At 42.8% G+C, this 26881-nt stretch overlaps 1 protein-coding gene across 2 annotated transcripts in view; it reads right to left on the bottom strand.

Moving 5' to 3' along the window:
- Positions 1-26881, bottom strand: part of LOC117059649 (disintegrin and metalloproteinase domain-containing protein 32-like) — an 85638-nt gene that overhangs the window by 33563 nt on the left and 25194 nt on the right. For both annotated transcript variants that reach the window (XM_033171317.1, XM_033171316.1), the window contains exons 8-13: positions 18538-18677; positions 17151-17349; positions 13446-13535; positions 11022-11220; positions 9813-9921; positions 1991-2174 (exon numbers count right to left, since the gene is read on the bottom strand). In XM_033171317.1, the coding sequence (XP_033027208.1) occupies positions 1991-2174; positions 9813-9921; positions 11022-11220; positions 13446-13535; positions 17151-17349; positions 18538-18677 (921 nt within the window). The remainder of the gene's footprint in view (positions 1-1990; positions 2175-9812; positions 9922-11021; positions 11221-13445; positions 13536-17150; positions 17350-18537; positions 18678-26881) is intronic.

A 26881-nucleotide genomic window follows, 5' to 3' on the forward strand; every position in this document is an offset into this window, starting at 1 on the left:
TAGCAATTTCACTGCTTGAGTTCTCAAATTGTCAAAACCTCATAGGAAAAGCCTGTGTGAATAAATTGGCCCATAAAATCTATGCGTAAGATTGGTTTAATTATCCTAACAGGAGTTATATTTTTTCTGTTTAATATTTTGTTTTGAGGTGGAATGTGCTGCTGTTTGTGAGACCAAAAGTATTTTTTTGGGTGGGTAGGGGCATGCTTTAAATAAGAGTTACCTTAAAAGGCTAACAAATTTAGTATGGTGTAAGCCAGTGGTGTCCAAACTTTTTTCAAAGAGGGCCAGATTTGATGACGTGAAGGGCCGTGACCAAAGTTGTTAACCTTTTCTAGGGTTGAAGTTGTTGAGGTTTTTAAAGGATTTTACCCCAGGAAATAAACTGCCACAGGGGCCGGATTAAACCAACTGGTGGGCCGAATTAGGTCCCCGAAATGGACTTTGGACATGCCTGGCTGACATTTCAATTCAGTGGAGCTGAATAAATAAATAAATAAATAAATAAATAAATAAATAAAACCTCCCCTCCAGTAGTTTCAAGCACTACTACAGGCTCCACATAATATCTGTACTGCATTGTTTTCTGTGACAGCACCTGCACTTTGGAACTCCCTGCCTATTGCAGCAAAGCACGTGCCTTTGCTAGACTCTTTTCGGGCACCTGCTAAAAGCATTCTTCCTTAGGCAAGCATACCTAGATGCTTAGGAAGTTGAAGTAATCTTAAGCTTAATATTTTATCTTTTGCATGTTTTTAAGTAGGATTGTTAATTTTTCTTGATTTTACTGTTGTGGTGTTTTTTGTTTTGGTAAACCACTTTGAAGGTTTTTAAAAATAAATTTTATTAAATATATAAACTAAATAAATATAAAATAACACAGGCCAAAACACAATCCATCCTGTACATTTAAGTATGTGTCCATAGTCACCTACTTGTTATCAACAACTAAAAATGAACCGAACCCCTAAAAAACGGGGCATTCCTCATCCCCAAAAAAGGTCAACAACTTTGAGCTGATCCCCCCAAAAAGGGGGTAGATCACTGCCAGATTTTAATTCTGAAAGTAGATCACAGTCTCTTGGGAGTTGGCCACCCCTGGTATAAGACATGTAACTAGAATAAAAATTTAAAAAAAATTCAAGCAAATAATTGTAATAACTACCGTAATAAAGCACTGCTATAATTATATATAATTTTCCTAAAATTTTGGTTTCATTCGCCTTTCCGTGCTGAAATGTCACAACCTGAACGACCATGGCTTGCCCCCCCCCCAGTTTTGATCCTGGGTACGCCCCTGAGTAGGGGCACTCCTAATAGGCATATGGAGAGCCCCCAGAAACCCTGCAGCTAACCCTGCATCATCCCCAACTGAAAGGAAGCCTAAACATGTAAATACCTGAAGGGAACTTTAGGCCAGGGACAAAGAACCCTTTTCAGGTCAAAGACCGTGTTCCCCCCTGGCCAGTCTTCCAAGGGCCATATGCTAAAGTGGATGGAGCAAGAGAGATGACAGAAGCCGGCCATGCAAGTCTGTGGTCATGCTGTGTAGGTTTACATGTGCATTGCACACTCCTCTCTCTCTTCCACTCCTCCTCTCTTCCACCCAGGCAAGCAAGAGGCATCAGCACTGCTCAGGGACATGTTGCAGCCAAACAAAAGCAGTCCAGGAGGGCACAGGGCAAGGCCATCGAGAGGCGAGATATGTGGAGGGGGCATGGCCTGAGGAGACAGAAAAGTCTGCAGGGCTGCATTAAGCCCCCTGCCCCTGAGGTCCCCCCCTTTAGGCACTTTATGAACAAACAACATCTAATTGCATTTTCTGATTTCCATCTCTGCTTCTCCTATCATTCCCAGCCCATCATACCTGTCTCCTCATAGCTGAAATTTAGATTTTAAGTTCTTCAAGCATGAGACTAGAGACCATACACACTGGTGACAACATTTAAGTAACAGTAATAGTCATGCTGTGTCAGATTGTATCCCTTACCTTTTTAGTTCCACATTTTGTACCATCTTTCACCAGCATTGGGTCTGGAAAGCCCTCAGGTTGTTGAAGGTCCAGAGATATACAAAGGGTATCTTGGAATGGAGTGTACAGAATTGGAATGTTCATGTCAACATAAGGCTTTCTGGTTGGATAGACGCAAATTAACTTTCCACATTTTATATCCCTATCAAAGGCATTTGGAGAAAAGAACAGGATCACACATTTGCAAATTGTTGGGGATTACAGATATATATTTGAAATATCTGTTTTTTTCACCTCCAAAATATCAGATTTGACAACTGAAGTATATTTTTGAACATGTTATCTAAAAATGCATGCTTTTCATTACACAGATGACATGTGGGAGGGGCTGTCATTCCTCAACCTTTGAAACATCTGGCATCAAAGATTACTGCCTGTGCTGGTCCAAGGGTAATCCAAGAGGTGAGGTCTAGGTCCGGTCCAAAGTCTAAGGAGTCAACGAGGGGTCAGTCCGATGAAGATGAGGCAGGATGCAGAGCAGGAAACTAGGCGAGGTCGGGAACAGGAACACAGGCAGGATCTAGCAAGCAGCAATGTCGCTCCCGCAACCTGGGGTGGGATCTGACCGCCCTTTTATCTCTGCCAAGGTAATGGCTGGTCCCGATCCCCCGATGACTCACCACCCTGCCTTGCCTGAAGGCGAGCACTCCTCCTGCGAGTACTCAGGTCCCTCCTTCTCTCAGCCCTGAATCTCTGCAGCTTGGGAGACACAGGGCCGCCTCAGCCTCTGATGGCCCAGCTGATGGCAATGAGGTATCCTCAGCACCTGGAGCCAGGACAGGCTCAGGCCCCTGACTCGGCCCAGCGGGTGCTTGTTGCAAGGGAACCTGAGCAGACTGAGGCTCTTCAGGATCAGGCCCCAAGCTAGGTTCAACTGATGCCTGCGGCAGAGGATCCGACGTGGACTGAGCCTCCTCCGGTTCCGAGTCCCAGGCCATTACACTGCCCAACAGTTTGTGCCCAACGGATATATTTTGGTATATCTTAATTTGTTGTACCCCTTCATGGATCACTGCCTTGTCGTGGCAAAGGGGCTTGAATTACTCAGGGAAGCTATGGACAGGTCAAGATGGACAGGACATAGTGGAGAGTTTGGACCAAACGTGATCCAACTGGAGGAGGAACTGGCAAGCCACTCCAGTATCCCTGCCAAGAAAACTCCATGGACAAAGACAACAGGCATATAAAAGATATGACGCTGGAAGATGAGCCCCTCAGGTCGGAAGGCGTCCAACATGCTACTGGGGAAGAGCGGAGGACAAGTACAAGTAGTTTCAGAGCTGATGAAGCGGCTGGGCCAAAGCCGAAAGGTCGCTCAGTTGCGGATATGCCTGGAAGCGAAAGGAAAGTCCAATGCTGTAAAGAAAAGTATTGCATAGGAACCTGGAATGTAAGAACCATGAACCTTGGAAAGCTGGATGTGGTCAAAAATGAGATGGCAAGAATAAACATTGACATCCTAGGCATCAGTGAACTAAAATTGACAGGAATGGGCGAATTCAGTTCGGATGACTATCATATCTACTACTGTAGGCAGGAATCCCGTAAAAGAAATGGAGTGGCCCTCATAGTCAACAAAAGAGTGGCGAAAGCTGTACTGGGATGCAATTTCAAAAATGATAGAATGATCTCGATACGAATCCAAGGCAGACCTTTTAACATCACAGTAATCCAAGTTTATGCACCAACTACCAGTACTGAAGAAACTGAAATTGACCAATTCTATGAAGATTTATAACACCTTAAAGAAATGACACCAAAGAATGATGTTCTTCTCATTATACGGGATTGGAATGCTAAAGTAGGGAGTCAAGAGATAAAAGGAACAACGAAAACCATCCCAATGAAAAAGAAATGCAAGAAAGCAAAGTGGCTGTCCAATGAGATCTTACAAATAGCGGGGGAGAGAAGGCAAGCAAAATGCGAGGGAGATAGTGAAAGATACAGGAAATTGAATGCATATTTCCAAAGAATAGCAAGGAGAGACAAGAGGGCCTTTCTAAACGAGCAATGCAAAGAAATAGAGGAAAATAACAGAATGGGGAAAACCAGAGATCTGTTCAAGAAAATTGGAGATATGTGTCACGGCAACCCTTGCCTTTTGATGTTGCTGTGAGTAATAGCCGGCTCAAGTTTCGAGCTTTAAAAGCATTTTATTGTACCTTGCTAATTACAGTGTGATAAATCATGTCTTCTCTCCCGGCGGACAAATATCCTAACTGCTGTCTTCTTCGCGCGTTTTCCAACATAAGAATTTCCGGGTCGCTCTGAAATGACGTGTATATCTCTTTCTCCCCCTCTGGCTCTCCTCCCCCTGCCTATTACTGAAGTAAGTGCTTTCTCTTTCTTCCGGCGATGTTTGCAAAGGGGGGCTGTTTGACGAGGATGTATCTGTTGTGATTATTGGCCCTTGCTCTCTATATGCAGCCTCCTCCCCCTGACTGGCTGTTTTAAAACTTTCTCTCCCTGCTCTTTCTTCTACGCTCTCTTCCCGAGCCATGCTTGGCTCCGTGACATATGAAAGGAACATTTCGTCCAAAGATTACCATAATAAAGGACAAAAGTGGAAAGGACCTAACAGAAGCAGAAGAAATCAAGAAGAGGTGGCAAGAATACACAGATGAATTATACCAGAAAGATATGGAGGTTTCATACACCCCAGGTAATGTGGTTGCTGACCTTGAGCCAGACATCCTGGAGAGTGAAGTCAAATGGGCCTTAGAAAGCCTCGCTAACAACAAGGCCAGTGGAAGTGATGATATTCCAGCTGAACTATTTAAAATTTTAAAAGATGATGCTGTTAAGGTGCTACACTCAATATGCCAGCAAGTTTGGAAAAATCAGCAGTGGCCAGAGGATTGGTGAAGATCAGTCTACATCCCAATCCCAAGGAAGGGCAGTGCCAAAGAATGCTCCAACTACCGCACAATTGCACTCATTTCACACGCTAGCAAGGTTATGCTTAAAATTCTATAAGGCAGGCTTAAGCAGTATGTGGCCGAGAACTCCTAGAAGTGCAAGCTGGATTTTGAAGGAGCAGAGGAACCAGAGACCAAATTGCAAACATGCACTGGATTATGGAGAAAGCTAGAGAGTTCCAGAAAAACATCTACTTCTGCTTCATTGACTACGCAAAAGCATTTGACTGTGTCGACCACAGCAAACTATGGCAAGTTCTTAAAGAAATGGGAGTGCCGGATCACCTCATCCGTCTCCTGAGAAATCTCTATGTGGGACAAGAAGCTACAGTTAGAACTGGATATGGAATAACTGATTGGTTCAAAATTGGGAAAGGAGTACGACAAGGCTGTATACTGTCTCCCTGCTTATTTAACATATGCAGAATTCATCATGCGAAAGGCTGGACTGGATGAATCCCAAGGCGGAATTAAGATTGCCGGAAAAAATATCAACAACCTCAGATATGCTGATGATACTACCTTGATGGCAGAAAGTGAGGAGGAATTAAAGAACCTTTTAATGATGGGGAAAGAGGAGAGTGCAAAATATGGTCTGAAGCTCAACATCAAAAAAACTAAGATCATGGCCACTGGCCCCATTACCTCCTGGCAAATAGAAGGGGAAGAAATGGAGGCAGTGAGAGATTTCACTTTCTTGGGTTCCATGATCACTGCAGATGGTGACAGCAGTCACGAAATTAGAAGACGCCTGCTTCTTGGGAGAAAAGCAATGACAAACCTAGACAGCATCTTAAAAAGCAAAGACATCACCTTGCCGACAAAGGTCCGTATAGTTAAAGCTATGGTTTTCCCAGTAGTAATGTACGGAAGTGAGAGCTGGACCATAAAGAAGGCTGATCGCCAAAGAATTGATGCTTTTGAATTATGGTGCTGGAGGAGACTCTTGAGAGTCCAATGGACTGCAAGAAACCTTTCCGTTCTTTAAAAAATCAGCCCTGAGTGCTCACTAGAAGGACAGATCCTGAAGCTGAGGCTCCAGTACTTTGGCCACCTCATGAGAAGAGAAGACTCCCTGGAAAAGACCCTGATGTTGGGAAAGATGGAGGGCACAAGGAGAAGGGGACGACAGAGGATGAGATGGTTGGACAGTGTTCTCGAAGCTACTAACATGAGTCTGGCCAAACTGCGAGAGGCAGTGAAGGATAGGCGTGCCTGGCGTGCTCTGGTCCATGGGGTCACGAAGAGTCGGAGACGACTGAACAACAAAATTTGTTGTAGTAGTATGGTTTTGCTCTATTGATTTTCTTATGTGAACCACCTTATAATCATTTTGGTGAAAGGCAAAGTACAATTAATTAATTAATTAATCCTTCCTCTCAATCCATTTTTTATTTTGTGTTGTGTCCTTTATTTTTTAAAATTAGTTTTTATTAAAGATTTTATTGTGTAGCAAACAAACAAATCGACCAAAAAGTACATCTAGTGTCTCTACTTTCAATTCATAGTTTTTTTCACAGTTCATTAACATTTAGTTCTAGACACATATGCGATTGGGGAAAAAGAGAGAGGAAAGGGGAGAGATATGAGGGGATACTGATGTTTTGTTCTGCTGTGTAGTTTGTGCAGGGTTTTCATGTCAGCATCATGTGGGTAGGTCCTCTATATATTTATTTATTTATGATGGCATTGCAAGAGATTTGAGGGTCCAACGCTAAGTTGGTTGTGTTCAGTTAGTTGCAGTGTGGCTTGTTTGTATGCAGGACCGGTGCTAGGGCTTCTTGCGCCCTAGGCAAGACCACCTTCTGGCGCCCCCCCCACCAAAGCCTGCTTTAGCGGGAGGTGGGGGGTGGTGGAGAGGCAAGCAGCAGTTTCTCCGGTGTAGCAGAGAAGCTGCTGCTCACCTGTCCCGCCCCCCCCCCCGCCAAAGCCTGCTTTAGCGGGAGCCGGGGGTGGTGTAGGGGGCAAGCAGCACCCCTCCGCTACAGCGGAGAAGCTGCTGCTAGCCTGTCCCACTCCCCCGCCCAAGCCTGGCTGCGCCCCCTCCATTTTGGTGCCCTAGGCAATTGCCTAGTTCGCCTAAATGGACACACAGGCCCTTTTTGTATGTATGTGTGAAGGTGTTGGGTTGTTGGGTCAGATTAGCCATATTGATTCTTACGCTGTTGGGGTGGGGGAGAGAATAGATCATTGTCTTGTTGTGCTATATATATGATAAAGGGGAGCCACACCTGTGCTACTTTAAGTTTGTTGGTTAACTTTTCTAACGGCAGTTTTCCATACCTTTTGGTACTAGTGGTCTATATTCACTCCTGATAGGTCATTCCAGTGTCTAGTCATGATGTTTTTAGTTGCTGAGAGTAAGTGACTTGTCATGTGAGTTGTTCCTTGGAAGATATTTAATAGGGTTAATTCTGGAGTTGCTTCTATTACTTGTTTTGTTATTTTGCAGATTTCCCGCAGCACTGATATCCAAAAGGATTAAATTTGGGGGCATTCCCACCACATGTGGAGGTATGTGGCCATGGAGGTGCAGCCTCTCCAGCATTGAGATGAGGAAGTGCCAGATTCCGTGGTGTTAGTTTCCATTTATATATAAGTTTCAGAATGAGTTCTCTTCTTTTGGCTGAGATGGATTTAAATGATGGCTTTGACCACATTTTTTGATGGAGTTTATTTCACATTCTATGTCATGCTCCTATTAGTCTTTAATTGTGGTGAGGGGGTTTGTACTGTTGTTAGGAGGAGTTTTTCAATGTCAGTCAGTGCCCTGATGACTGCTGGTTTTGGTGCTGTGTTGTTTAAGAAGGGGTGTAGTTGGTGGTGGGTCAGCGTCCCTTAGTTTGTCTTGTATTTCTTGTGCTGGTATGGGGTTGTCATTTTTGTGAAACTGAGTTAGGTGATGTAGGCTTTTAGCTAGTCAGGTCTTTATTGGGCCACTTTGGGATGCATGATGGAATAGTGGGTGATGGGTCAAGCGAATTAGGGGTGGGTGGGGTTTATTTAAGTGTATTGGCATGTCCATGTTCCAAGGCAGAGAAGCCCTCAGAACCATGTGCGGGAGACAAACAACAGGCTTGGGCTGTTCCCTTTGGTGCTCTGCTTGTGGGCTGTGCATCTGGCTCTTTGTATGAAACAGAATGCTGGACTAGATGGACCTCCTGTCTGACGCAGCAGGCATCTTGTGTTCTTATTTATTATGGGCAGTATTCAACTTGCACATCACAAGGGTTTGCTTGCACAGTAGAATTTTCCCCATGCTCCCCAAAGATCTTCAGAGGGCTGGGGAAGAACACAGAGCAGATTACTAGGTGCTTGGTGGGAGGAAAAAGTGGGGAGTTCTGTTGGATGACTGCTGCTGGGAGGCTGAGAGGAGGCAGGCCCAGCAGGCAACAAATGGACTGTAATTGTAAGGGCACCTGATTTAGCATCAACTTATCTTTTTCATCTATTTTGGTAGTTCCCTTTCCACCCTTGTAAATCTAGAGATGCAAGGATAATGTTTTGAACCTCAATATCCTGTTCTTTTCCTACAGGCTGGTTGTTACAGCAGGTAAAGGTAAAACATTACGGACCCCTGGACAGCTAAGTCCAGCCAAAGGCGACTATGGGGTGCGGCGCTCATCTCGCTTCAGGCAGAGAAAGCTGGCGTTTGTCCACAGGCAGCTTTCTGGGTCATGCGGCCAGCATGATTAAATAGCTTCTTGCACAATGGGACACCGTGACAAGTGCCAGAGTGCACAGAAACACCATTTACCTTCCCGCCACAGCTGTACATATTTATCTACTCACACTGGTATGCTTTCAAACTGCTATGTTGGCAGGAGCTAGGACAGAGCAACAGGAGCTCACCCCATCGCGTGGATTCGAATCGCCAACCTTCTGATCGGCAAACCCAAGAAGCTCAGTAGTTTAGACCACAGTGCCACCCGGGTCCCTTGTTACAGCACCAGAGACAGAGCCTGTTGTGAACTTGTTCCAGAGACAGAGCCTGGTGTGCAACAAGACTTGGAAAAGTGGCAGATTTAGGGCAGTGCGACCGGTTCCCCCACCCAGGGCACAGGAGTCAAGGGTGCACCTTCTCACCTCCTTCCCAAAGCTTTGCAAGCACTGGGCTTTGGGAAGGAGGCGTAAGGGCTCTGATAGGATCCTAGAGTCCTCCTGCTTCCTTCCCAAAGCCTAGTTAGCACTTGCCCAGCATTAGGAAGGAGGTGGGAGGGAGACCTGTGCTTCCTTCCCAAAGCTCAGTGCCTCCCTTCCCCGGCTTTTGAAAGGCAGCTTTTGGTGGAGCGGGGAACATGTCAAATTTGGGCCTCACACAGGGCCCCATATTACAAAGATCTGCCCCTGCTTGGAAGTGAACTGAGCACTTGTAAATCGAGGCTTTGCTCCCTTTGGGGAACTAGAATCTCTTAAAGGGCCTGAAAATAGGCACTTCTTCAGTGCTCCATGACCTCCAATCTGGTGTGCTTCTTGCACCGTTGGACTGACAGTGGTGTTCCTTGGTCTTGGGGGGAGAGATGCCCATGACAATCCTGGCTCCAGCACCATGGGCCTTGATGCTGTAGAGTGTTCAGCAGACACCTGACTGTCAACCACAGTTTAGTGGGACTGATGACCAGCATCAGGGTCAGAAACCCAGTGCCATCCCTCAGCTAGTGTCACAGGAGCCTCCAACTGGGTGTCCTAGTCCCTGTGGGAGGGTCATGACAGCCCACTCCACCTGGCTACCTTGATACTATAACAAGAGTAAAAACAAGCACCATACAATAGAAGATGCCCAAGCCACCAGCCCACAAACATCCTGCCACTCCTCCCCCTGAAAAATTTATTTCAGTTTCTTCTGTTTCCTAATCACATACCGAAAAGAACAAGTCTTAAATCCCTTTCGTATGTCAATCCCACAGTGTCCAAATCTATCTGTCTGACCATTAATTTCTTCATAACATGCTTGAGGAGCACTTTTTGACTCTATAAATATTAAAAGGATTGTGATTAGAATGACTAAAATGAAACATTTAATACATTTCTTTTAGCAATATGATCATATGTGTAAAAACAAATCAGTCTGAAGCATAAATTGGATTTGCCTCCGCAAATAATAAATTTGTTAGCCCTGAAGGTGCTGCAAGACTCTTTGTTGTTTTCACTGAAGCAGAATTATTTAGTTATTTAAAATATTTTCTTCATGCAGCACTTAGTTAAACAATGGAGATCACTGCAAGATGTAGTGAAGGCCACCAACTGAGATGGATTTAGAAGGGGATTAGCAAAATTATGAATGGTAAGTCTATAAATAGCTACTAGCTATGATGGCTCTATATACAGTATAGAAAGAGACTGAAGGAGCAGCAGAGCTACTGGTAGGCTTCCTATAGGCATCTCGTTGGCTATGGTGAGAACAGAATTCTGACTAGATAGGCCTTCGGTCTGATTCAGCAGGATCCACCATAAAGGCATTTCATGAAGGGCTTCACCAAAACAACATAACTGAACAGGTTGGCATGGTAATTAACATCAGTTTGGCTTGTGCCTAAGTGCAGTTAGGTGGCTAATAGAATGATTTTAAAGTTGGCATAAAATGCATAAACCTGGCCAGACCAGTCAGAATTCTGGTGGCCGTCTTCTGCACTAAGGAAGAAGAAGCATGCCTTGGCAACCAGCCACATTGGGGACTAGTTGCAAACATTGAAGGCAGCACAACACTATGGGCTTTCCCCTCCAGCCAGCTCAGGCGAAAGGGCATATGTGTCAGGAGAGTCCCCCAAACAGGGTGTGTGTGGGGGGGGGAGTGGGGAGATGGTTTCATCTGCCAAGCAGAAATGCTTGCATTGTTGATGGAACAATCTAGTGTGATGCTGAATTCTGCTCAAAGAGTCCAAGAGAAACCCAGGACTCATTGGACAGGCAATCTGGTATAAAAGCTGAGGAAAGCTCATGGTATAGGTGTGAGTGGGCATGCACACACAGTTTGGTTACAGAAGGAAGCTGCTGGCTTCCTTGGTTGTTCTTTTTAATGGTAAATATTCCATTTTGTTTTTAAAAGCCAAAAAGCGAGTTGTCTCACTTACTTTCACCAAAAAAATCCTGACACTGTAGATCAGCCGCCTGACAGGATCCACCATAACAGTAGCCAGCATTAGAGGCACAGCTATAGCCATTCTGGGCATAAACATTGCTTGGGCAGGATGCCGAACTACCGTTGCAGTACTCAGGGAAATCACAGACACTATCTACAGCTGCTCTACAGATTGTGTTTCTTGGTTTAAACTAGGTGAAAAGGAACAGGAAGAAGGAAAGTATCAACAGCATTTTTCATGGAAGACTACAGCTAGGGTTGAGGAGGATTCCTGTTCACTCCACAATTTGCAGTTAACCTTCCCATTTCATTCCCCTCAGACTTATGCACAGGTCCTAAAGTTGATCTGTGGATTAAGCCACATACTGGTAATCACTGGACTGAACAGGGCACATGCCCATACAGTCCTTACAAGATTGGCCTGTCTCTTCTTTTAACTCTTAAGAGGCTGTAAGCTGCTTAGAGCAGCTCCATAGCCAAACACACATGTGGGAACCATATGGAAAAAAGCAGCTGCCTCCCTATGGTGTCTGACGTCTTTTTTCCACTCATTGTACAGAAAAATGTGCAGATGGTCTTCCTGGAGTCTCAATGTAGACTGGGAGGCTGTTTATTGCCTCAATATGAGTATTTATGTGTATGTATTTCCTCATATTCCACCCTTACTTTGAGCTGGAGCACAGAGTGGTTGACGATACTGTTGGGGATTGCTGTAAAAACTAGGTCCTTTGTTCTCAGAAAATTGTTATCTAGGTTAATTATCGACATGAGTTTGGGGAGTTGCCCACCACCTGCAAGGTCAAAGAAATGAAGTGACAAGTGCCAGAGCACACAGAAACACCGTTTACCTTCCCGCCACAGCAGTACCTATTTATCTACTTGCACTGGTGTGCTTCGAACTGCGAGGTTGGCAGGAGCTGGGATAGAGCAATGGGAGCAACAAGGCCTTGATGAAGAATCCCCTGGGAAACAGACTATGGGACTATCTTCCTGATCCATTATTATTATTATTATTATTATTAGTAGTAGTAGTAGTAGTAGTAGCAGTAGTAGTAACATTTTATTATATATTTATTTATATCCTGCCTCTTTCCTAGAGATTAAGTGAAGCCCTGCCTTGGGCTGAGCAGAAAAGGTACAAGAGTCTCTTCTGCCTGAAGGTTAGATGAGTTGCCGCTGAAGGTATAATTCTGAGTGCTGTGAGCCATCTTTGATCAGTAACTGCATTCCCTGTTGTGGCTGCAGCCGTTGGTGCATTTGTTTTGCTATATTGTAGCCTGGTGGCCACGTGCATTGCTTTGCAATCAATAAAACCGTGTATCCTTTTTGTGGTTTGGATTTCTCCTACATGGTCTGCAGAACTCTGGTAAACCTTCACACTCACCTGTGTCAGTGCTTACATTGCTGCTGAGATCCTGAGATTCTTTCCCTAACGTTGAACAACATCAGCATTTAATGCTGATATGGAAATCCGCAAAAGTGGCATTCCATCTTTAAAGGAAATTCTTCCTTGATCTGATTGCAGTTCAAAGTTAATTAGCATCTTACATCAGGCTGCAAATGGTTGTAACTAAGTTCTATTCAGAGTAGACCCACTGAAATTAATGAAACTAAGCTAGACATGTCCATTAACTTTGATGGGTCAGCTTTGTGTAGGATGAGCATTGGCTGCAACACAGAGGTTACGGGGATAAAATTCAGAGGAAGTGTTAGTGTTGATTCAAACAAACTGAGGTGAATGTGTGGCCAAGGGAGAAAGGTGAAGAGCTCCCGACAGTGGAAGAATGGCAGATGAAGCTGATGGACTTTATGGAACTCGCTGAACTGACCGCGAGACTCCGAGACCAGAGGGAGGAGAAGGTGCAAGATGAATGGAAGAAATTTAAGGACTATTTTAAAAATTGTGAAAAGTTAGATATTTGAAGCAGAATCAGTTTATTTAAGTGGCTTTAGCTAGATGATGTTAGACAAAAATAGTACACTAGAAGTAATGTTATGAATGGTTTAGAAATGGTTAAGGTTATGTTGTTTAAGCAATGAGATATATATGATTAGTTAGTATTTTAAAAGTTTATTAAGAATAATGGTCAATGATAAGAAAATAGTTACAAAGTTACTAAAGTATATTAGTACTGAACGCAGTCGAGAGAACGGGGGAAGTCCCCAGATAAGATTTGAAATTAGAATTAAACAATTATTATCTATCTATTTAGTGTTCCTGTATAGGTATGTATAAGTTTTCTTTTGTTATTTTTTGTTGTTTCAATGTGTATGTTGTGTTTTTCTTGTATTTTGTTAATTGTATTTGTGTGATGTATTGTGTATTTGTTGTTTAATGTAGAAAATAATAAAATCTTATAAATAAATAAAAAGAATGTGTGGCCAAGGCAGTGAAGAGAGTACTTTAGCATCTTACCTGACAATTTTCACAGCACAATTCATTGCTGCACACTGCTCCACGGAGAAACGTACATGAGCTAGTACAACATTTACTGTACTTACATTCCTGAAAACAAAAATCATACAGCTTTTTGTTTGGGGTCAGTAAAGAGTTTAGATAATAATAAAAAATGAAAGTGAAAGCTGAAACTCCAGAGCTTAAGGCCATCAGGGCACTCTGAGGGTTGAGGGTTGTTTTACAATCAAGCAGTGTATAAATTTTACCAAATAAATAAATAAATAAATAAATGTTTATACATGGAATCTGCCCAAATCTTTTCTGCTACATCATGTTTTTTTACACACAGAAATTTCAAGAGAAGGAAAGGAGAAGAGGGAAAGGTTGACTTCAAATTTTACTCAAATAAACCTGATTATAATACTATTTTTAATATACGAATCACTTCCTATGAGGCATCCCGGAGGTATTTACAAATATATATCAGTTATGTGAAATTTTTTAAAGTTACAACTATTATATTTAACAAAAACCTTACTATAAAGTGTACAGGTACAGTATTTAAATAAAAATAACAGTCTAAAACAACACCAACACATAACATAAAATCAGTTCAGATTCAATAAAGACATTAGCTGGGATAAAGATATCCATTTAGAAGGCTTGTTGAGATATCAGTTATGAGATTCTGTCGCCCCCCTACCCCACCAGCAACCAAGCTTCCACTATCAAGAGCATTATGAGCAGCCTGGGGAAGGAGGGGTGCTGTTTAATCATTCCCTTCCTGTAGTTTATATGTACAACATCACCCCCTTATTTGCTTTTATACTCAAAAGGGGGGGCAAAGGTTCAATGTATCTTTCTTCCTATAGGGAGAGAGAATGCTTGGTGAGGGCATTTTTTTGCCCACTTTTCAATTAGGGTGGGAAAATGGGACACATGCTAATGTTTAGCTCCCTCTTCTGTGGGTCCTTTGGAGCCTCTTTAGCGTGGGGTCTTTCCGAGCCCTGCTGCCTAGAATTCTTTAGATGGGAATATTCAGAATCAATTCCAAGTTCTTCTGCATATGGGGCATGTGCTCTGTCACTGAGTTATCACCCCCTACCCCTTGATGCAGAAGAGAGAGAAACCACTCACCTAGGGCTCTGGATGGGCAATGTCTGCTGGATTGTGCAGCCGTGGTGCCACCATCTTCTGCTGCAGCTGGGGGAAGGAGTGGTTACCTGGCATCACCCCGCCTCCAGCCGCAACAGCCTTGCAGGTATGGGCAGGCAGTGCTTGTAGGTAGGGTTTGGGAGGCTGCATCCAGCCCATCTCTGGCCTATTTAAGAGAGCAGCCAGGTGCAGGTCACCCTCTTGCCTGATTGTCACTGGATTTTCCACCCACCCAGTCTGTTAGGGACCGCTCAATGGGAGAGTGGGTAAGTAGCATATGAAGCTTGCTGTGATTTACTTGGCTGTCGTATTTGTGGCCAGAGAGGAATTTTCTCCTGCAAGCAAACTGGCTGCTTTGCAGGTTTTCACCTATCTCATAGCAACCGTCACAACTTGGGTGGATGAGGCATTGGACTGGATCCTTAGTCACAAGGGTACACTGTTAGAGGAGTCCAGGAAAGGTAACTCTGTCTGGGAGTACACGGGGGACCGATGGGCCAATACACCTCTCCCAATGGTGGCCTGTGTGGAGTCAAGACACCCAATCTACATTGGGAGCAACTCCCCAGCACAGGGTGGAACCCATTGGGTCCATATCAGGTAGCAGGCAGGCTGCCTGATGCAGGATACATGCCCAATGCCTTAGCCAAACCTCCTCTTTCCTATGATCAATGAAGTTGTGACCTTATTCAACCCAATACTAGTCTGCTGTGTCCATTCCTGTGGACCCCCTGCACCTGCAGCAGCCATTATGTGCCTGTGCCAGCAATATGTGTAGGCTCTAAGGAGGAGTAAGGACCACCCTCTAGTCTAGTGATGAAAACAAAGGATATGAGTCTGTGGTTGGTGGGAAAGTCATCTGGAGAGCCCCTTATCAATTTCACATGGCAGCAGTTGGAAACCCGAAGGCAGGCTGGAGGCCTCAGAGGCCTTCCCTGGCCCTCACAGGTTCCTGTTCCCTTGCTCTTTCCTCCACTGAAAGAATATTTGTTGAGCCTGTGGAAGGGCTTTTGCAAGTCTGTGTTCAGGGAGAGTGGGGTACCTGCCATAACAGTTGAACTACAGCTAAAAGGCAAGGTGCTTTTCACCTTAACTCCAGCTCTCACATGTGCTTTCTCTTCATCAACCTGGTGCCCTCCAGGTGCTTTGGACCACAGCTTCCATCAAGCCCACCCAGCATGGCCAATAGTCAGGGGAGATGGGAGTGGTATTCCAACAACATCTGGAGGGCCATTGTTCCCCTGCTACTTTATTAAAACTTGCATCCATAACCCTGGGTGTTGCACGTCAAAAGCCTATTGAAATAAAAAGCATCTTCAATTTCTGGCAAAAGAGACAGCAGTGATGACTGGTGCCCATTGGAACAGGCAAGGCAGAAGGGAGACTAACACTAATAAGAGTCAGAGCCAACAACAGACAGAACCAACGCATTCTGGTTTTGTCCCCATCCCCATCCTTGGTGATTTATCCAAGGGACAACATTGAGAGTGAGGGAGAGGAAGCTGACTGCCACCCCCTGACCTGGTTATACATTAAAAGGTGGGCAGGTGAGGGGGCACTGAGGCTGGTAGGGCAAAGCCTCATTTGCCCTTTGAACCAGCCACTGCTGCCTGCCAGTTTTCAATTGATAAAGGAACTGTGAGCTGCAGAAAGGATCTATTTCTTGTGCTCGCTCAAGAAATATATTGAGATGGCACCAAGAACAAGGAATCTGACAGCTCATTCGGTAGAGCATAAGACTCTTAATCTCTGGGTCATGGTTTCAAGCCCCATGTTGGGCAAAAAGATTCCTGCATTGCAGGGGGTTGGACTAGATGACCCTCATGGTCCCTTCCAACTCTACAATTCTGATTCTCTGACTTTGATCTTAATTCCTATACAGATATATATGGGTCCCTAAGCTAACCTGGTTCCAAGCCAATGAGCTTTTTGTACTGTTGTTTGTATATAGGGTTAGTTTTAAATTTCTGGCAGTAAACTGGTCTTCACACATATATATGGTCTCCTGTTGGCTTTGGTTGGCTTTTCAAATAACTGCTACATAGTTTTTCATTTGATAACCATGTTGTTTTTAAATTTCCAAAGCTGTGCTAGAAAAGAATGCGACAAGTATTTTCCCAATTTAAACACATCAGGAGCCAGCAAAAACAACCAGAAGGGCTGTAGCTCAGTGCTAGAGCATCAGTTTTGAATGCAGAAGGTTCAATCCCCATCATCTCCAGGTAGGCTTGGTTTAAGACACAAAGTAGGGCAAAATAAATACTCATTTTTAATAATTGGATCCTACCTTTTAATGTTTTATAGTGATTCAATATGGTGCCTTGGAGCCATGTCTGCAACTATGCAGACTGTAACTAAACTTCTTGAAAACTCCATCAGTTTTCCGAAAGGGGAGTTTGCAGCAGCCCTGGAGGCTTCCCAGAGCAAAAGTGAAAGGCAGGCACAGGTAGGTGGGAGTTATTCTAAATGTCTGCTTCTCTGTTTATTTTAAATAATCAACCCAAAGCCCCTGGAATGGGGCAGAATACACATTCAAATGAACAAACCTGGAAAACAGGAGGTACTGACCTCTTCAGAGCCACAGTCACACTTCTCTCCAGCTTCCAGAACACCATTCCCACAAAGTGCTTTGCTTCTGGCACTTCGCTTCTTATAAAACAATTTTAAATTAGGTCGATTAGAGAGGCAGTGGGCTCCCTTGAATTTAATGAAATTTTGGAAGTCTTTAATGCTGCAGCTGCTAAAAGCTTTAATTCCACTTGAAAGTCTGAAACATAGTAAGATGAATCTGCTATTATTATATGGCAAGCACACATACACACACACAACATATTTTTTATTAAAAAAATAAAAACAAGATCCCTTCCTTCTTATGCATGCTGAATGGAGGGCTGCCGAGTGCCGCAGGAGGGCAGGCCAGTCTCTGAAACCTGGAAGGTGAGCTGAGCAAACTTCTTTTTTTTTTTAAGTAACATTTTTATGGAGTTTTCAAGAAGTTTACTTGCAGACATGGCTCCAAGGCATCATATTGAATCACTATAAAACAATAAAAGGTAGGATCCAATTATTAAAAATGAGTATTTATTTTGTCCTACTTTCAGCTGGTCAACATCCACACCATAGATTTAAAGCACATGACTTCCCCCAATTAATCTGGGAACTGTAGTATACCCCTCACAAAGCTACACTTCACAACCACAAAGTATACTGGTAGTTTCCAGGATTCTTGGAGGGGAGCCATGTGTTTTAAATGTAAATTGTGGGTGTTTTGCAATTATTGAAAGAATGCAAAAGACCTGAAAGAATTTGCTGTCTAGAGGCAGGAGGAGAAATGAGTGCACACGGCATGATCCCTCTTCAAAACCGCCTCCAATTACGGTATCTGGGGTGGGAAACAGCATAGGTCTCCAGTATTAAACAAGGTTTACCCTTCCTACTTACTGGATTTTTCCCCAGTTACATTTGGTACAAAATGATAACAGCAGATACCAAATCTATCAATAGCAGTGGAAGATTTTTGGCTCTTCAAAGTTTGCTACTTCACCCCTTATGGCAGGAGTGGGGAACATCAGACCCATGGGCATAAATTAGGCTTTCCTGGCCTCTGAATTTGTCCCAGAAGTTGAGAAGTTTTTGTGTGGTGTTGAATTGTGCTTTTACTATTTTTTGTTGGGAGCCACCCAGAGTGACTGGGGCAACCCTGTCAGATGGGCGGCATATAAATAAATGTTGTTGTTGTTGACAAACCACAGGAGATAAGCCTGTGCCTATTCTTTGATGGTAAACTGCAGAAGAGTAGCCACCATTTCTGTTATCTCCAATCTCAGTACAGTGCTGAGATAGATGAGCTCTGCTGCTGCCTTCCTCTATCAAAAGTGCAAGCAGAGGCTTATGTCCAGTCCTAACACTGTAGGACTACCTATGAGCTGCTTAGTGCAATAGTCATAGTACTTACACTGCTTCCGTGTTCATTATGCAGACGAAGCCTCCTGGGCACTTGCACTCTTTGCCGTTGTCATATTCCATCCCCAGGTTAAGGCCCAGCAATTGGGCCAGAATAACAGAGAATGGCTCTTTGGTCATGGACTTCTGATACTAGAAGGAAGAGGGAAAACTGGAATCAGGAACCAGATTATTCCACCCCATTATGGGTGACTAAATGCAAACAAGTATCTTTGGACCGTGTTTTAGGAGCTTCTCAGTAATTAAGTTCATTTTGTAGAACCTAAGATCATATTGTGCTTTGCTCTAAAGACAGGGAAGTTTAATAAGCATCCCTGTTCATACCCTAAGGGTGTGTCTTCAGAGCATGTTCAATGCTGCGCATATCTATATACACCTAAGAGCATGAAAGGTCCAACAAGTGCCAGTACTGTTGTAACTGAGGGTTCATCCACGCTTCTGCTCATCCCATGCCTAGAAAGTCCAAGCGGTTCCCCCCTTGCCTCGCTCCTTTAGCTTTAAATGGGAACAAACATGAATCCGGAGAAAACTCAAGTTGCTGTTTACTCTGACTGAGTGACAAAGAGCGCTTTCCCCCAAGGAAATGCAGTGGTAGGAGAAGAAGTGTGGATAAGCCCTGCGGTGGGGACACCTTCTGTGACTGCAACCTGGAAAAGGGAAAAACACAGACATTGAAGGGTTTACTGTTTTGTTTTTATGGCTGTTTGGACCATGCTGCCTTGGGGGCACAAGTGTGCTGTTGAAATGCAATAAATAAAGGTTATGTAATAAGCAATGTTAAATTATACAATGGGTTTTAGAATAATTGGCATTACTTTTCAAGGTAGTAGGTGACCACCAGAGGCTAAAAGGAGCAGCAGATCAGGAAGAGTGTTTATTTTACAGCTACTCTGCAGTCTCCCCAGACTCCCACACTTGAATTAAAAACTCAGGAGGCTTTTTCAATTCAGGAAGTGTGGGCAGGCTAAGAGGATGGAGGGGCACTGGATAAAAGCTTAATGGAAAGAAAAACACAAACTCAACAGACACGCACTGAAACAGTAACAAAATTCTAAAGCAGCCAGAGAATGAGGCAAAGAAATAATAATGGAAGGCTCTTTCACAGGAGAAGAAAACTTTCCAGAAACTGGAGGACAGGCTTCAACATAGCAGTCAGAAGAAGAAGAAGAAGAAGAAGAAGAAGAAGAAGAATTCATTCCCTGCCCATCTGACTGGGTTTCGCCATCCACTCTGGGTGGTTCCCAACAGAATTAAAAGCACAATAAAACGACTTCCGGTTTGGTGCCGGTCAATGGCGGACGGGAGCTGAAGAGCTCCGGTTCTCCAAGGGGCTTTAGGGGTTACCGTGCCTGCGCCGCGGGCCCCTTAAAGCCACGGGAAGAGCGTCCCGTGGACCTGCGTCTTGTGGGCTCCAAACGTGTCGCCCCCGCTCTCGGTAGACCCTCGTAAGGGGGAAAATCGAGCGAGCGGGGCAACGGCACGGAGCTGAAGAGACAGCCGCCCCTGGAGAACAAAGCAGCGATCCCGTCAGATTCGAGCACCCAGCACTTCCTTCCTAGAAACTTCAAAAGAACTCTGTAAGTAAAATTTATCTACTGGGATTGGAAACTTTTGAAGACTTTAGACTTACAGTGAAAGACTTTAAAGGAAGCCCGCTCTCTTTGAACTGCTTAACAGAGCAGGGTACCGGCAAAGGAGCTAAGCCGCGAATAACGGAAAAAGTTTACTAGTTCTGCCGAACTTTTTAAAAGTTGTTTAAAAGTTGCTTGGACTGTTGGTAAAGACTTATTATTAAGAATTACGATAAAAGAAGACACCGCTCGCCCTCTGGATTAGGATTCCGGGTCGGAAGCGGGCTGCGTTGCATTGTTGCCATTTACTTTAGTAACTGTTTACCAGAGGAGACATTTTAACTTTTTTTGTAGCCGGCTGCAGCCAGTGTGGTTTTGAGGATTTGGTGGCTACATTGCAAGGAATGATACAAATATTGCCTTGGACTGTTTAAAAACTTTCTGTTCTTGACTTTTGACTTTGGAAGGAACTGAAACTTTTAAGACTTGTGATTTCTTTGCCTATATTATGGATGGTTGGAACTACTTGGGACTCCTGGCTCAGCAGTCTCTTTGTTCTCGGGATTGAACTGCTGGCCACCTGGTGTTTACTTTTGGGACTGTTGGCTTTCTGCTGTGAATGTCTGGGACAATTACAAAAACTGAGGTGACCTTGAGACTCCAGCTGCAGGGTGCCCAAGAAATGCAAGATAGCACTAGAGCTAAAACAACTCAAAGGAAAAGTTCTTTTTCTTTAACAACACAGGAGCAAATGGCTGCAGCCATTGAAAAACTAACTGCAAGCATTGCGGAAGTGACAGAAGGCCTGAAAAAAGTATCTGAGGAGGTGAAGCAAACGCACACAACAGTAAACTCTGCAACAGACAAACTTCAAGCTGAAATTAAGGATTCCACCCAAAGATTGGAGAGATCCATTGGAGCAATTGAGGAAAACGTAAGGAAAAACAGAGAAGAAATTAATAAAATTGGTCAGGAGGTGACAGTCTTAAAGAAGGACTCAGAGGAATTTAAAGTGGTCAAGGAAAAAATAAAAACGGTGGAGGAGAAATTGGACAATATTGATTTGGAGAAAATAGAAAGGATTGGAACACAGCAGAGAAGTGTAGAAGAATCTCTTGCCTTTCTTCAACTCCGCCAAAGAGAGGGGAACATCCGCCTAAGAGGTCTCCCAGAATTGGAAGGTGACAGCTTAAAAGCTTTCATAGTGAGTCAATTTTCAGCATTCTGGCATTTGGAAGAGGAAGACGTCTCAGCCCTCATAGTGAAGGCCTTCAGGTTTGGACCCAGAGGATCCAGAGGAAAGAAAAGCACTAAGACAGTCAGTGACTGTCTGATTGTGTTGAACAACAGATACGACAGAGACTATTTTCTGGACCTACACTACAAGAACAACCTGGTGGTGTAGCAGAACAAAGTCATTCTTTATAAAGATATCCCCAAATTTTTCCTGGACAAAAGAGTGTCGTACAACGACTTAACAACAGAGTTAAGAAGAAGAAATATCCCCTTCAGTTGGGAATTTCCAGAAGGCCTTGCATTTACGTTTAAAGAAAAGAAGATAAGGATAAAATCCCCGGCTGAAAAACAAAATTTTTTGGACAAACACCTGGAAGACTTTAAAGGTTCAGCACTTGATCCAGCTTTTTTCTATCGACTTCCAGGAACATTTCCGCCGCCAGGGGTACCAGGACCGAGTGAAAAAGACCCGGAAGAAGGCAAGAAAGCAGAGGCATCTGGAGGAGGAGAGTAAAAAAGCAAAGGAAAATGGCGCTTAAACTGATGACGTGGAATGTTCGGGGATTGAACCAGAGACCGAAGAGACGCAGAGTTTTTTACAGTTTGGAGAAGAAGAATTTGGACATAATTTGTTTACAGGAGACCCATATAGTTCGACGACATAGAAGAATACTACAAAATAAAAAACTAGGCCAAGAATTCATATCATCGGATAAAGTCAAGAAGAGAGGAGTCATAATCTATGTAAAGGAGAAATACAGCCCAAGACAGTTATTTAAAGATGAAGAAGGGAGATACATCGCTGTTGAAATTAAAGTACAAGGCGAAAATTTTTTGATTCTGGGACTTTATGCACCAAATGATGGGAAGTCAATTTTTTATAAAAACATACATGATTTGCTGTTGGATTATTTGGACTATAAAATAGTTTGCCTCGGAGATTTTAATGGTGCAGTTTCCACATTAATGGACAGATCGCAAAGAGCTAAATTAACAAATGATGGGAAACTTCCAAAGACTTTTTTTGAAATGGTGGACAATTTGAACTTGGTGGATGCTTGGAGGTTAAGAAACCCCACTGAAACAGAGGCAACTTATTTCAGTGAACCTCAGCAGTCATGGTCGAGAATAGATTACATCTGGATCTCGAATGAATTGGCACCGAAAATACAAAAAGCAGAAATCGGCCCAAAGACATATTCGGACCATAATCCTGTACAAGTGAATTTAAAAATAGTTTCCAAGGATTCCTTCAGATGGAGAATGGATGATGCTTTGAAAGAGTATTTTCAAATTAATTTAAATTCAGAAGTGGAAAAGAGGATTGTTTGGGATGCAAGTAAGGCGGTAATGAGAGGGTTCCTTATAAGTGAAAAAGTAAAAAAGAAGAAACAACAAAATGCAGAAATGGAAAGACTGTTGAAACTGATTAAAGTTAAAGAAAAAGAACTAAGAGGACACCCTAAATGTTTAAAAATTCAAAAAGAAATTAAATACTTGCAATCCCAATATGCTAAAATTATGAACCAAGATATTGAATGGAAAATTAAAATGATGAAGCAGAGGACCTTCGAATCGGCTAATAAATGTGGAAAATTATTAGCTTGGCAGTTGAAGAAAAGACAGAAAGCAAATGTCATCAACAATTTAGTAGTAAATGGAAAAAACGTGGAGAATCCAGAGGAAATCAGATGGTGCTTTCAAGGATTTTATAAACAATTGTACAAGGAGGAGAAGATAGAAGAATCAGAGATAGACCAATTTCTGGAAAAAAATGGATTGCAAAAAGTCCCAGAGGATAAACTAACAATGCTCAACCACCCGATATCGACACAAGAGATAGAGGAGGCAATCAACAACATGCAGATAGGGAAGGCCCCAGGACCAGATGGATTGACTGCAAAGTATTATAAGACATTGAAAGACTGGCTATCACAGCCCCTGAAAGAAGTTTGCAATAAAATACTAGAAGGAGATAGGGCACCAGAGACATGGAAAGAAGCCTTTATCACACTGATTCCAAAACCAGAGACAGATAAGACTCTAATGAAAAATTATCGTCCAATTTCACTTCTAAATGTGGATTACAAAATTTTTGCGAATGTCATGGCTACAAGATTAAAAAGAGTGCTGAAAGACTATATCCACAAAGACCAAGCAGGTTTTTTACCAGGAAGACAAATAAACAACAATACAAGAATTATTGTGGATATTTTAGAAAAACTGGAAAAAAAAAACATAAATACAGATGCAGCTCTAATGTTCATAGATGCGGAAAAAGCCTTTGACAACATTTCTTGGACATTTATGAAGAAGAATTTGGAAAAGATGGCAGTTGGACAAAGATTCCTAAATGGCATTAATGCCATTTATACAGAACAAAAAGCAAAAATCATAATAAACAGTGTGATATCGGAGGAAATTAGAGTTGAGAAAGGAACAAGACAAGGGTGCCCTATCTCCCCTTTATTATTTATTACGGTCCTGGAGGTTCTTCTAAATATGATACGAAAGGAGAGGCAGATCAAAGGAATAAGGGTGGGGAGAAGGAGTATAAATTACGCGCCTTCGCAGATGATTTGATGCTATCCCTACAAGAACCTGAAAGCAGTGTCCCCAAAGCATTAGAATTAATCGAATCGTTTGGGCATGTAGCCGGCTTCAAGTTGAATAAACAGAAGACCAAAGTATTGATTAAAAATATGAAACTAGAGCAAATACAAAAACTACAAGAGAGCACTGGCCTCAACTTTGTTAAGAAAGTAAAATATCTAGGTATCAATCTCACTGCAAAAAATCTGAACCTATACAAGGACAATTATGAAAAATTGTGGATGGAGATAAAGAAAGATTTGGAAATATGGACAAGATTGAAACTTTCATTGATGGGCAGAATAGCTGCCATTAAGATGAATGTCTTACCAAGGATGTTGTTTTTATTTCAAGCCATTCCAATTTTGGACAAATTGGATTGTTTTAAGATATGGCAAAAGGATCTCTCGAAATTTATATGGCAGGGAAAAAAGCCGAGAATTAAATTTAAGATTCTAACAGACTCTAAAGAGAGAGGAGGCTTTTCCCTGCCGGACTTAAAGATTTATTTTGAAGCAGCGGCCTTTTGCTGGTTAAAAGATTGGTTTAAATTAGAAAATACCGATGTATTGGATTTGGAAGGCTTTGACAATATGTTTGGGTGGCACGCTTATCTTTGGTACGACAAGGTGAAAGTCCACAAGACTTTTAAAAATCATATAGTGAGAAAAGCCCTGTATCAGGTTTGGATGAGGTATAAAGACCTGTTAGAGAGAAAGACTCCTAGATGGATCTCACCAGTGGAGGCCAAGGCCTATAAGAGACCTAATATGCCTATAAGATGGTTAAGATATGCTGATATATTGCAGCAAGAAGGTGAATCGTTTAAGTTGAAAAGTTATGACCAAGTGAAAAGCGAAGTCGCCGACTGGCTGCAATATCACCAAATTTATGAGATTTTTAAAGCAGATAAGAAGATTGGTTTTCAAATGGATAAATCAAAACTGGAAACAGAATTGATTGAAGTGAACTCTAAAAACCTTTCCAGGATGTACAACTTGTTGCTAGAGTGGCATACTAAAGATGAATTGGTTAAATCGACAATGATAGACTGGGCGAAAGATGTGGGTCATAATATTATGTTGGATGACTGGGAGAGATTGTGGAAAGAAGGTATCAAATTTACGGCATGCAATAGTTTAAGAGAAAACATTATGAAAATGATTTATAGATGGTATCTGACACCAGTTAAGATAGCTAAAATGAATCCTAAAATGACAAATGTGTGTTGGAAATGTAAATCTATGGAAGGTACCTTTTATCATATGTGGTGGTCATGTCCAGGGGTAAATGCCTTCTGGGACAAGATTTATAATTAACTTAAGAAGGTAATGAAAATTACCTTTAGCAAGAAACCAGAGGCATTCCTCTTGAGCATGACCAACGAAGAGATACCCAGGCAGGATAGAGTGTTTTTTATGTATGCCACAACAGCTGCTAGAATTTTACTTGCAAGAAACTGGAAAGGTGAAGAGAGTCCGTCAGTGGAAGAGTGGCAGATGAAGTTAATGGAATATATGGAACTCGCCGAGCTGACCGTGAGAATCCGAGACCAGAGGGAGGAGAAGGTGTCACAGGATTGGAAGAAATTCAAGGACTATTTAGTAAATAATGTGAAATTGAACATTTGAGCAGAATTAGTTAACAGAATTGGCTTTAGCTTGTTATTGTTAGATAAAGTTGTTCAGAAGAAGTTTTGTTACGAATGATTTAAATGTTTAAGAACATCTTAAGATATTGAGTCTAAGTGATGATTTACATCTGATTAATTAAATCTAAAGATTATTAAGAGATATGGTAAATGTTGATAGAAAAAGATATAAAGTTACCCAAAATATATATGGTTTTGAATGCAGTGGAGGGAACGGGGGAAGTCCCCACATAGAGAAGTTAGAAACAAGAAAGGTACAAAGATAAGTGTATGTCTAGGTATGTATATGTTTTTCTTATGTTTATTGTTATTGTTATTATTGTTGAATTTGTTCATTGTTTATCATGTATTGTGTTTTTTATTGTGTATATGTAGTGTTTTTCTTTGTCTTATTGGAAAATAATAAAAAAAATTATAAAAAAAGCACAATAAAACATCAGACATTAAAAATTTCCCTAAACAGGGCTGCCTTCAGATGTCTTCTAAAAGTTGGATAGTTGTTTACTTCCTTGACATCTGATGGGAGGGCATTCCACAGGGCAGGCGCCACCACCGAGAAGGCCCTCTGCCTGGCTCCCTGGAACCTCACTTCTTGCATGGAGGGAACCGCCAGAAGGCCCTCTGAGCTGGTTGTTGTTCAGTTGTTCAGTCGTGTCCGACTCTTCGTGACCCCATGGACCAGAGCACGCCAGGCACGCCTATCCTTCACTGCCTCTCGCAGTTTGGCCAAACTCATGTTAGTAGCTTCGAGAACACTGTCCAACCATCTCATCCTCTGTCGTCCCCTTCTCCTTGTGCCCTCCATCTTTCCCAACATCAGGGTCTTTTCTAGGGAGTCTTCTCTTATGAGGTGGCCAAAGTACTGGAGCCTCAACTTCAGGATCTGTCCTTCTAGTGAGCACTCAGGGCTGGACCTCAGTGTATATACAGAAGGTAGTGGTGTGTTTGGGTGCTGAGCTACATCACATCCTATGCTTTGCTGTGGCGACATGGGCAAGGTGTTCACTGATGCAGGCATGGCTTGCAGAATAGCAAGTTGGGCTGTCAACAGGAGTGTGGTCAGGGATTGCAGGAGCACAGAATGAAGTGTGCCCCTCCCCATCCTGTCCAGTCTGCCAGCATATGGTTCTGCTGGTGTACTAGGAGAGCTTTCCTAGCATTTCTGAAATGCCAGGGGCTTGTTTAGTGTGCAGTTGGACACAGTATTAGGCAGCTGGAAAGCTGATAATGTGCAGTCTGAAAAAATGGTGTGGGGGGGGGGGTTAGACATGATAAGCATATGCGCT

Source organism: Lacerta agilis, chromosome 15 (genome assembly GCF_009819535.1).
Source record: "Lacerta agilis isolate rLacAgi1 chromosome 15, rLacAgi1.pri, whole genome shotgun sequence".
Lineage (NCBI taxonomy): Eukaryota > Metazoa > Chordata > Lepidosauria > Squamata > Lacertidae > Lacerta > Lacerta agilis.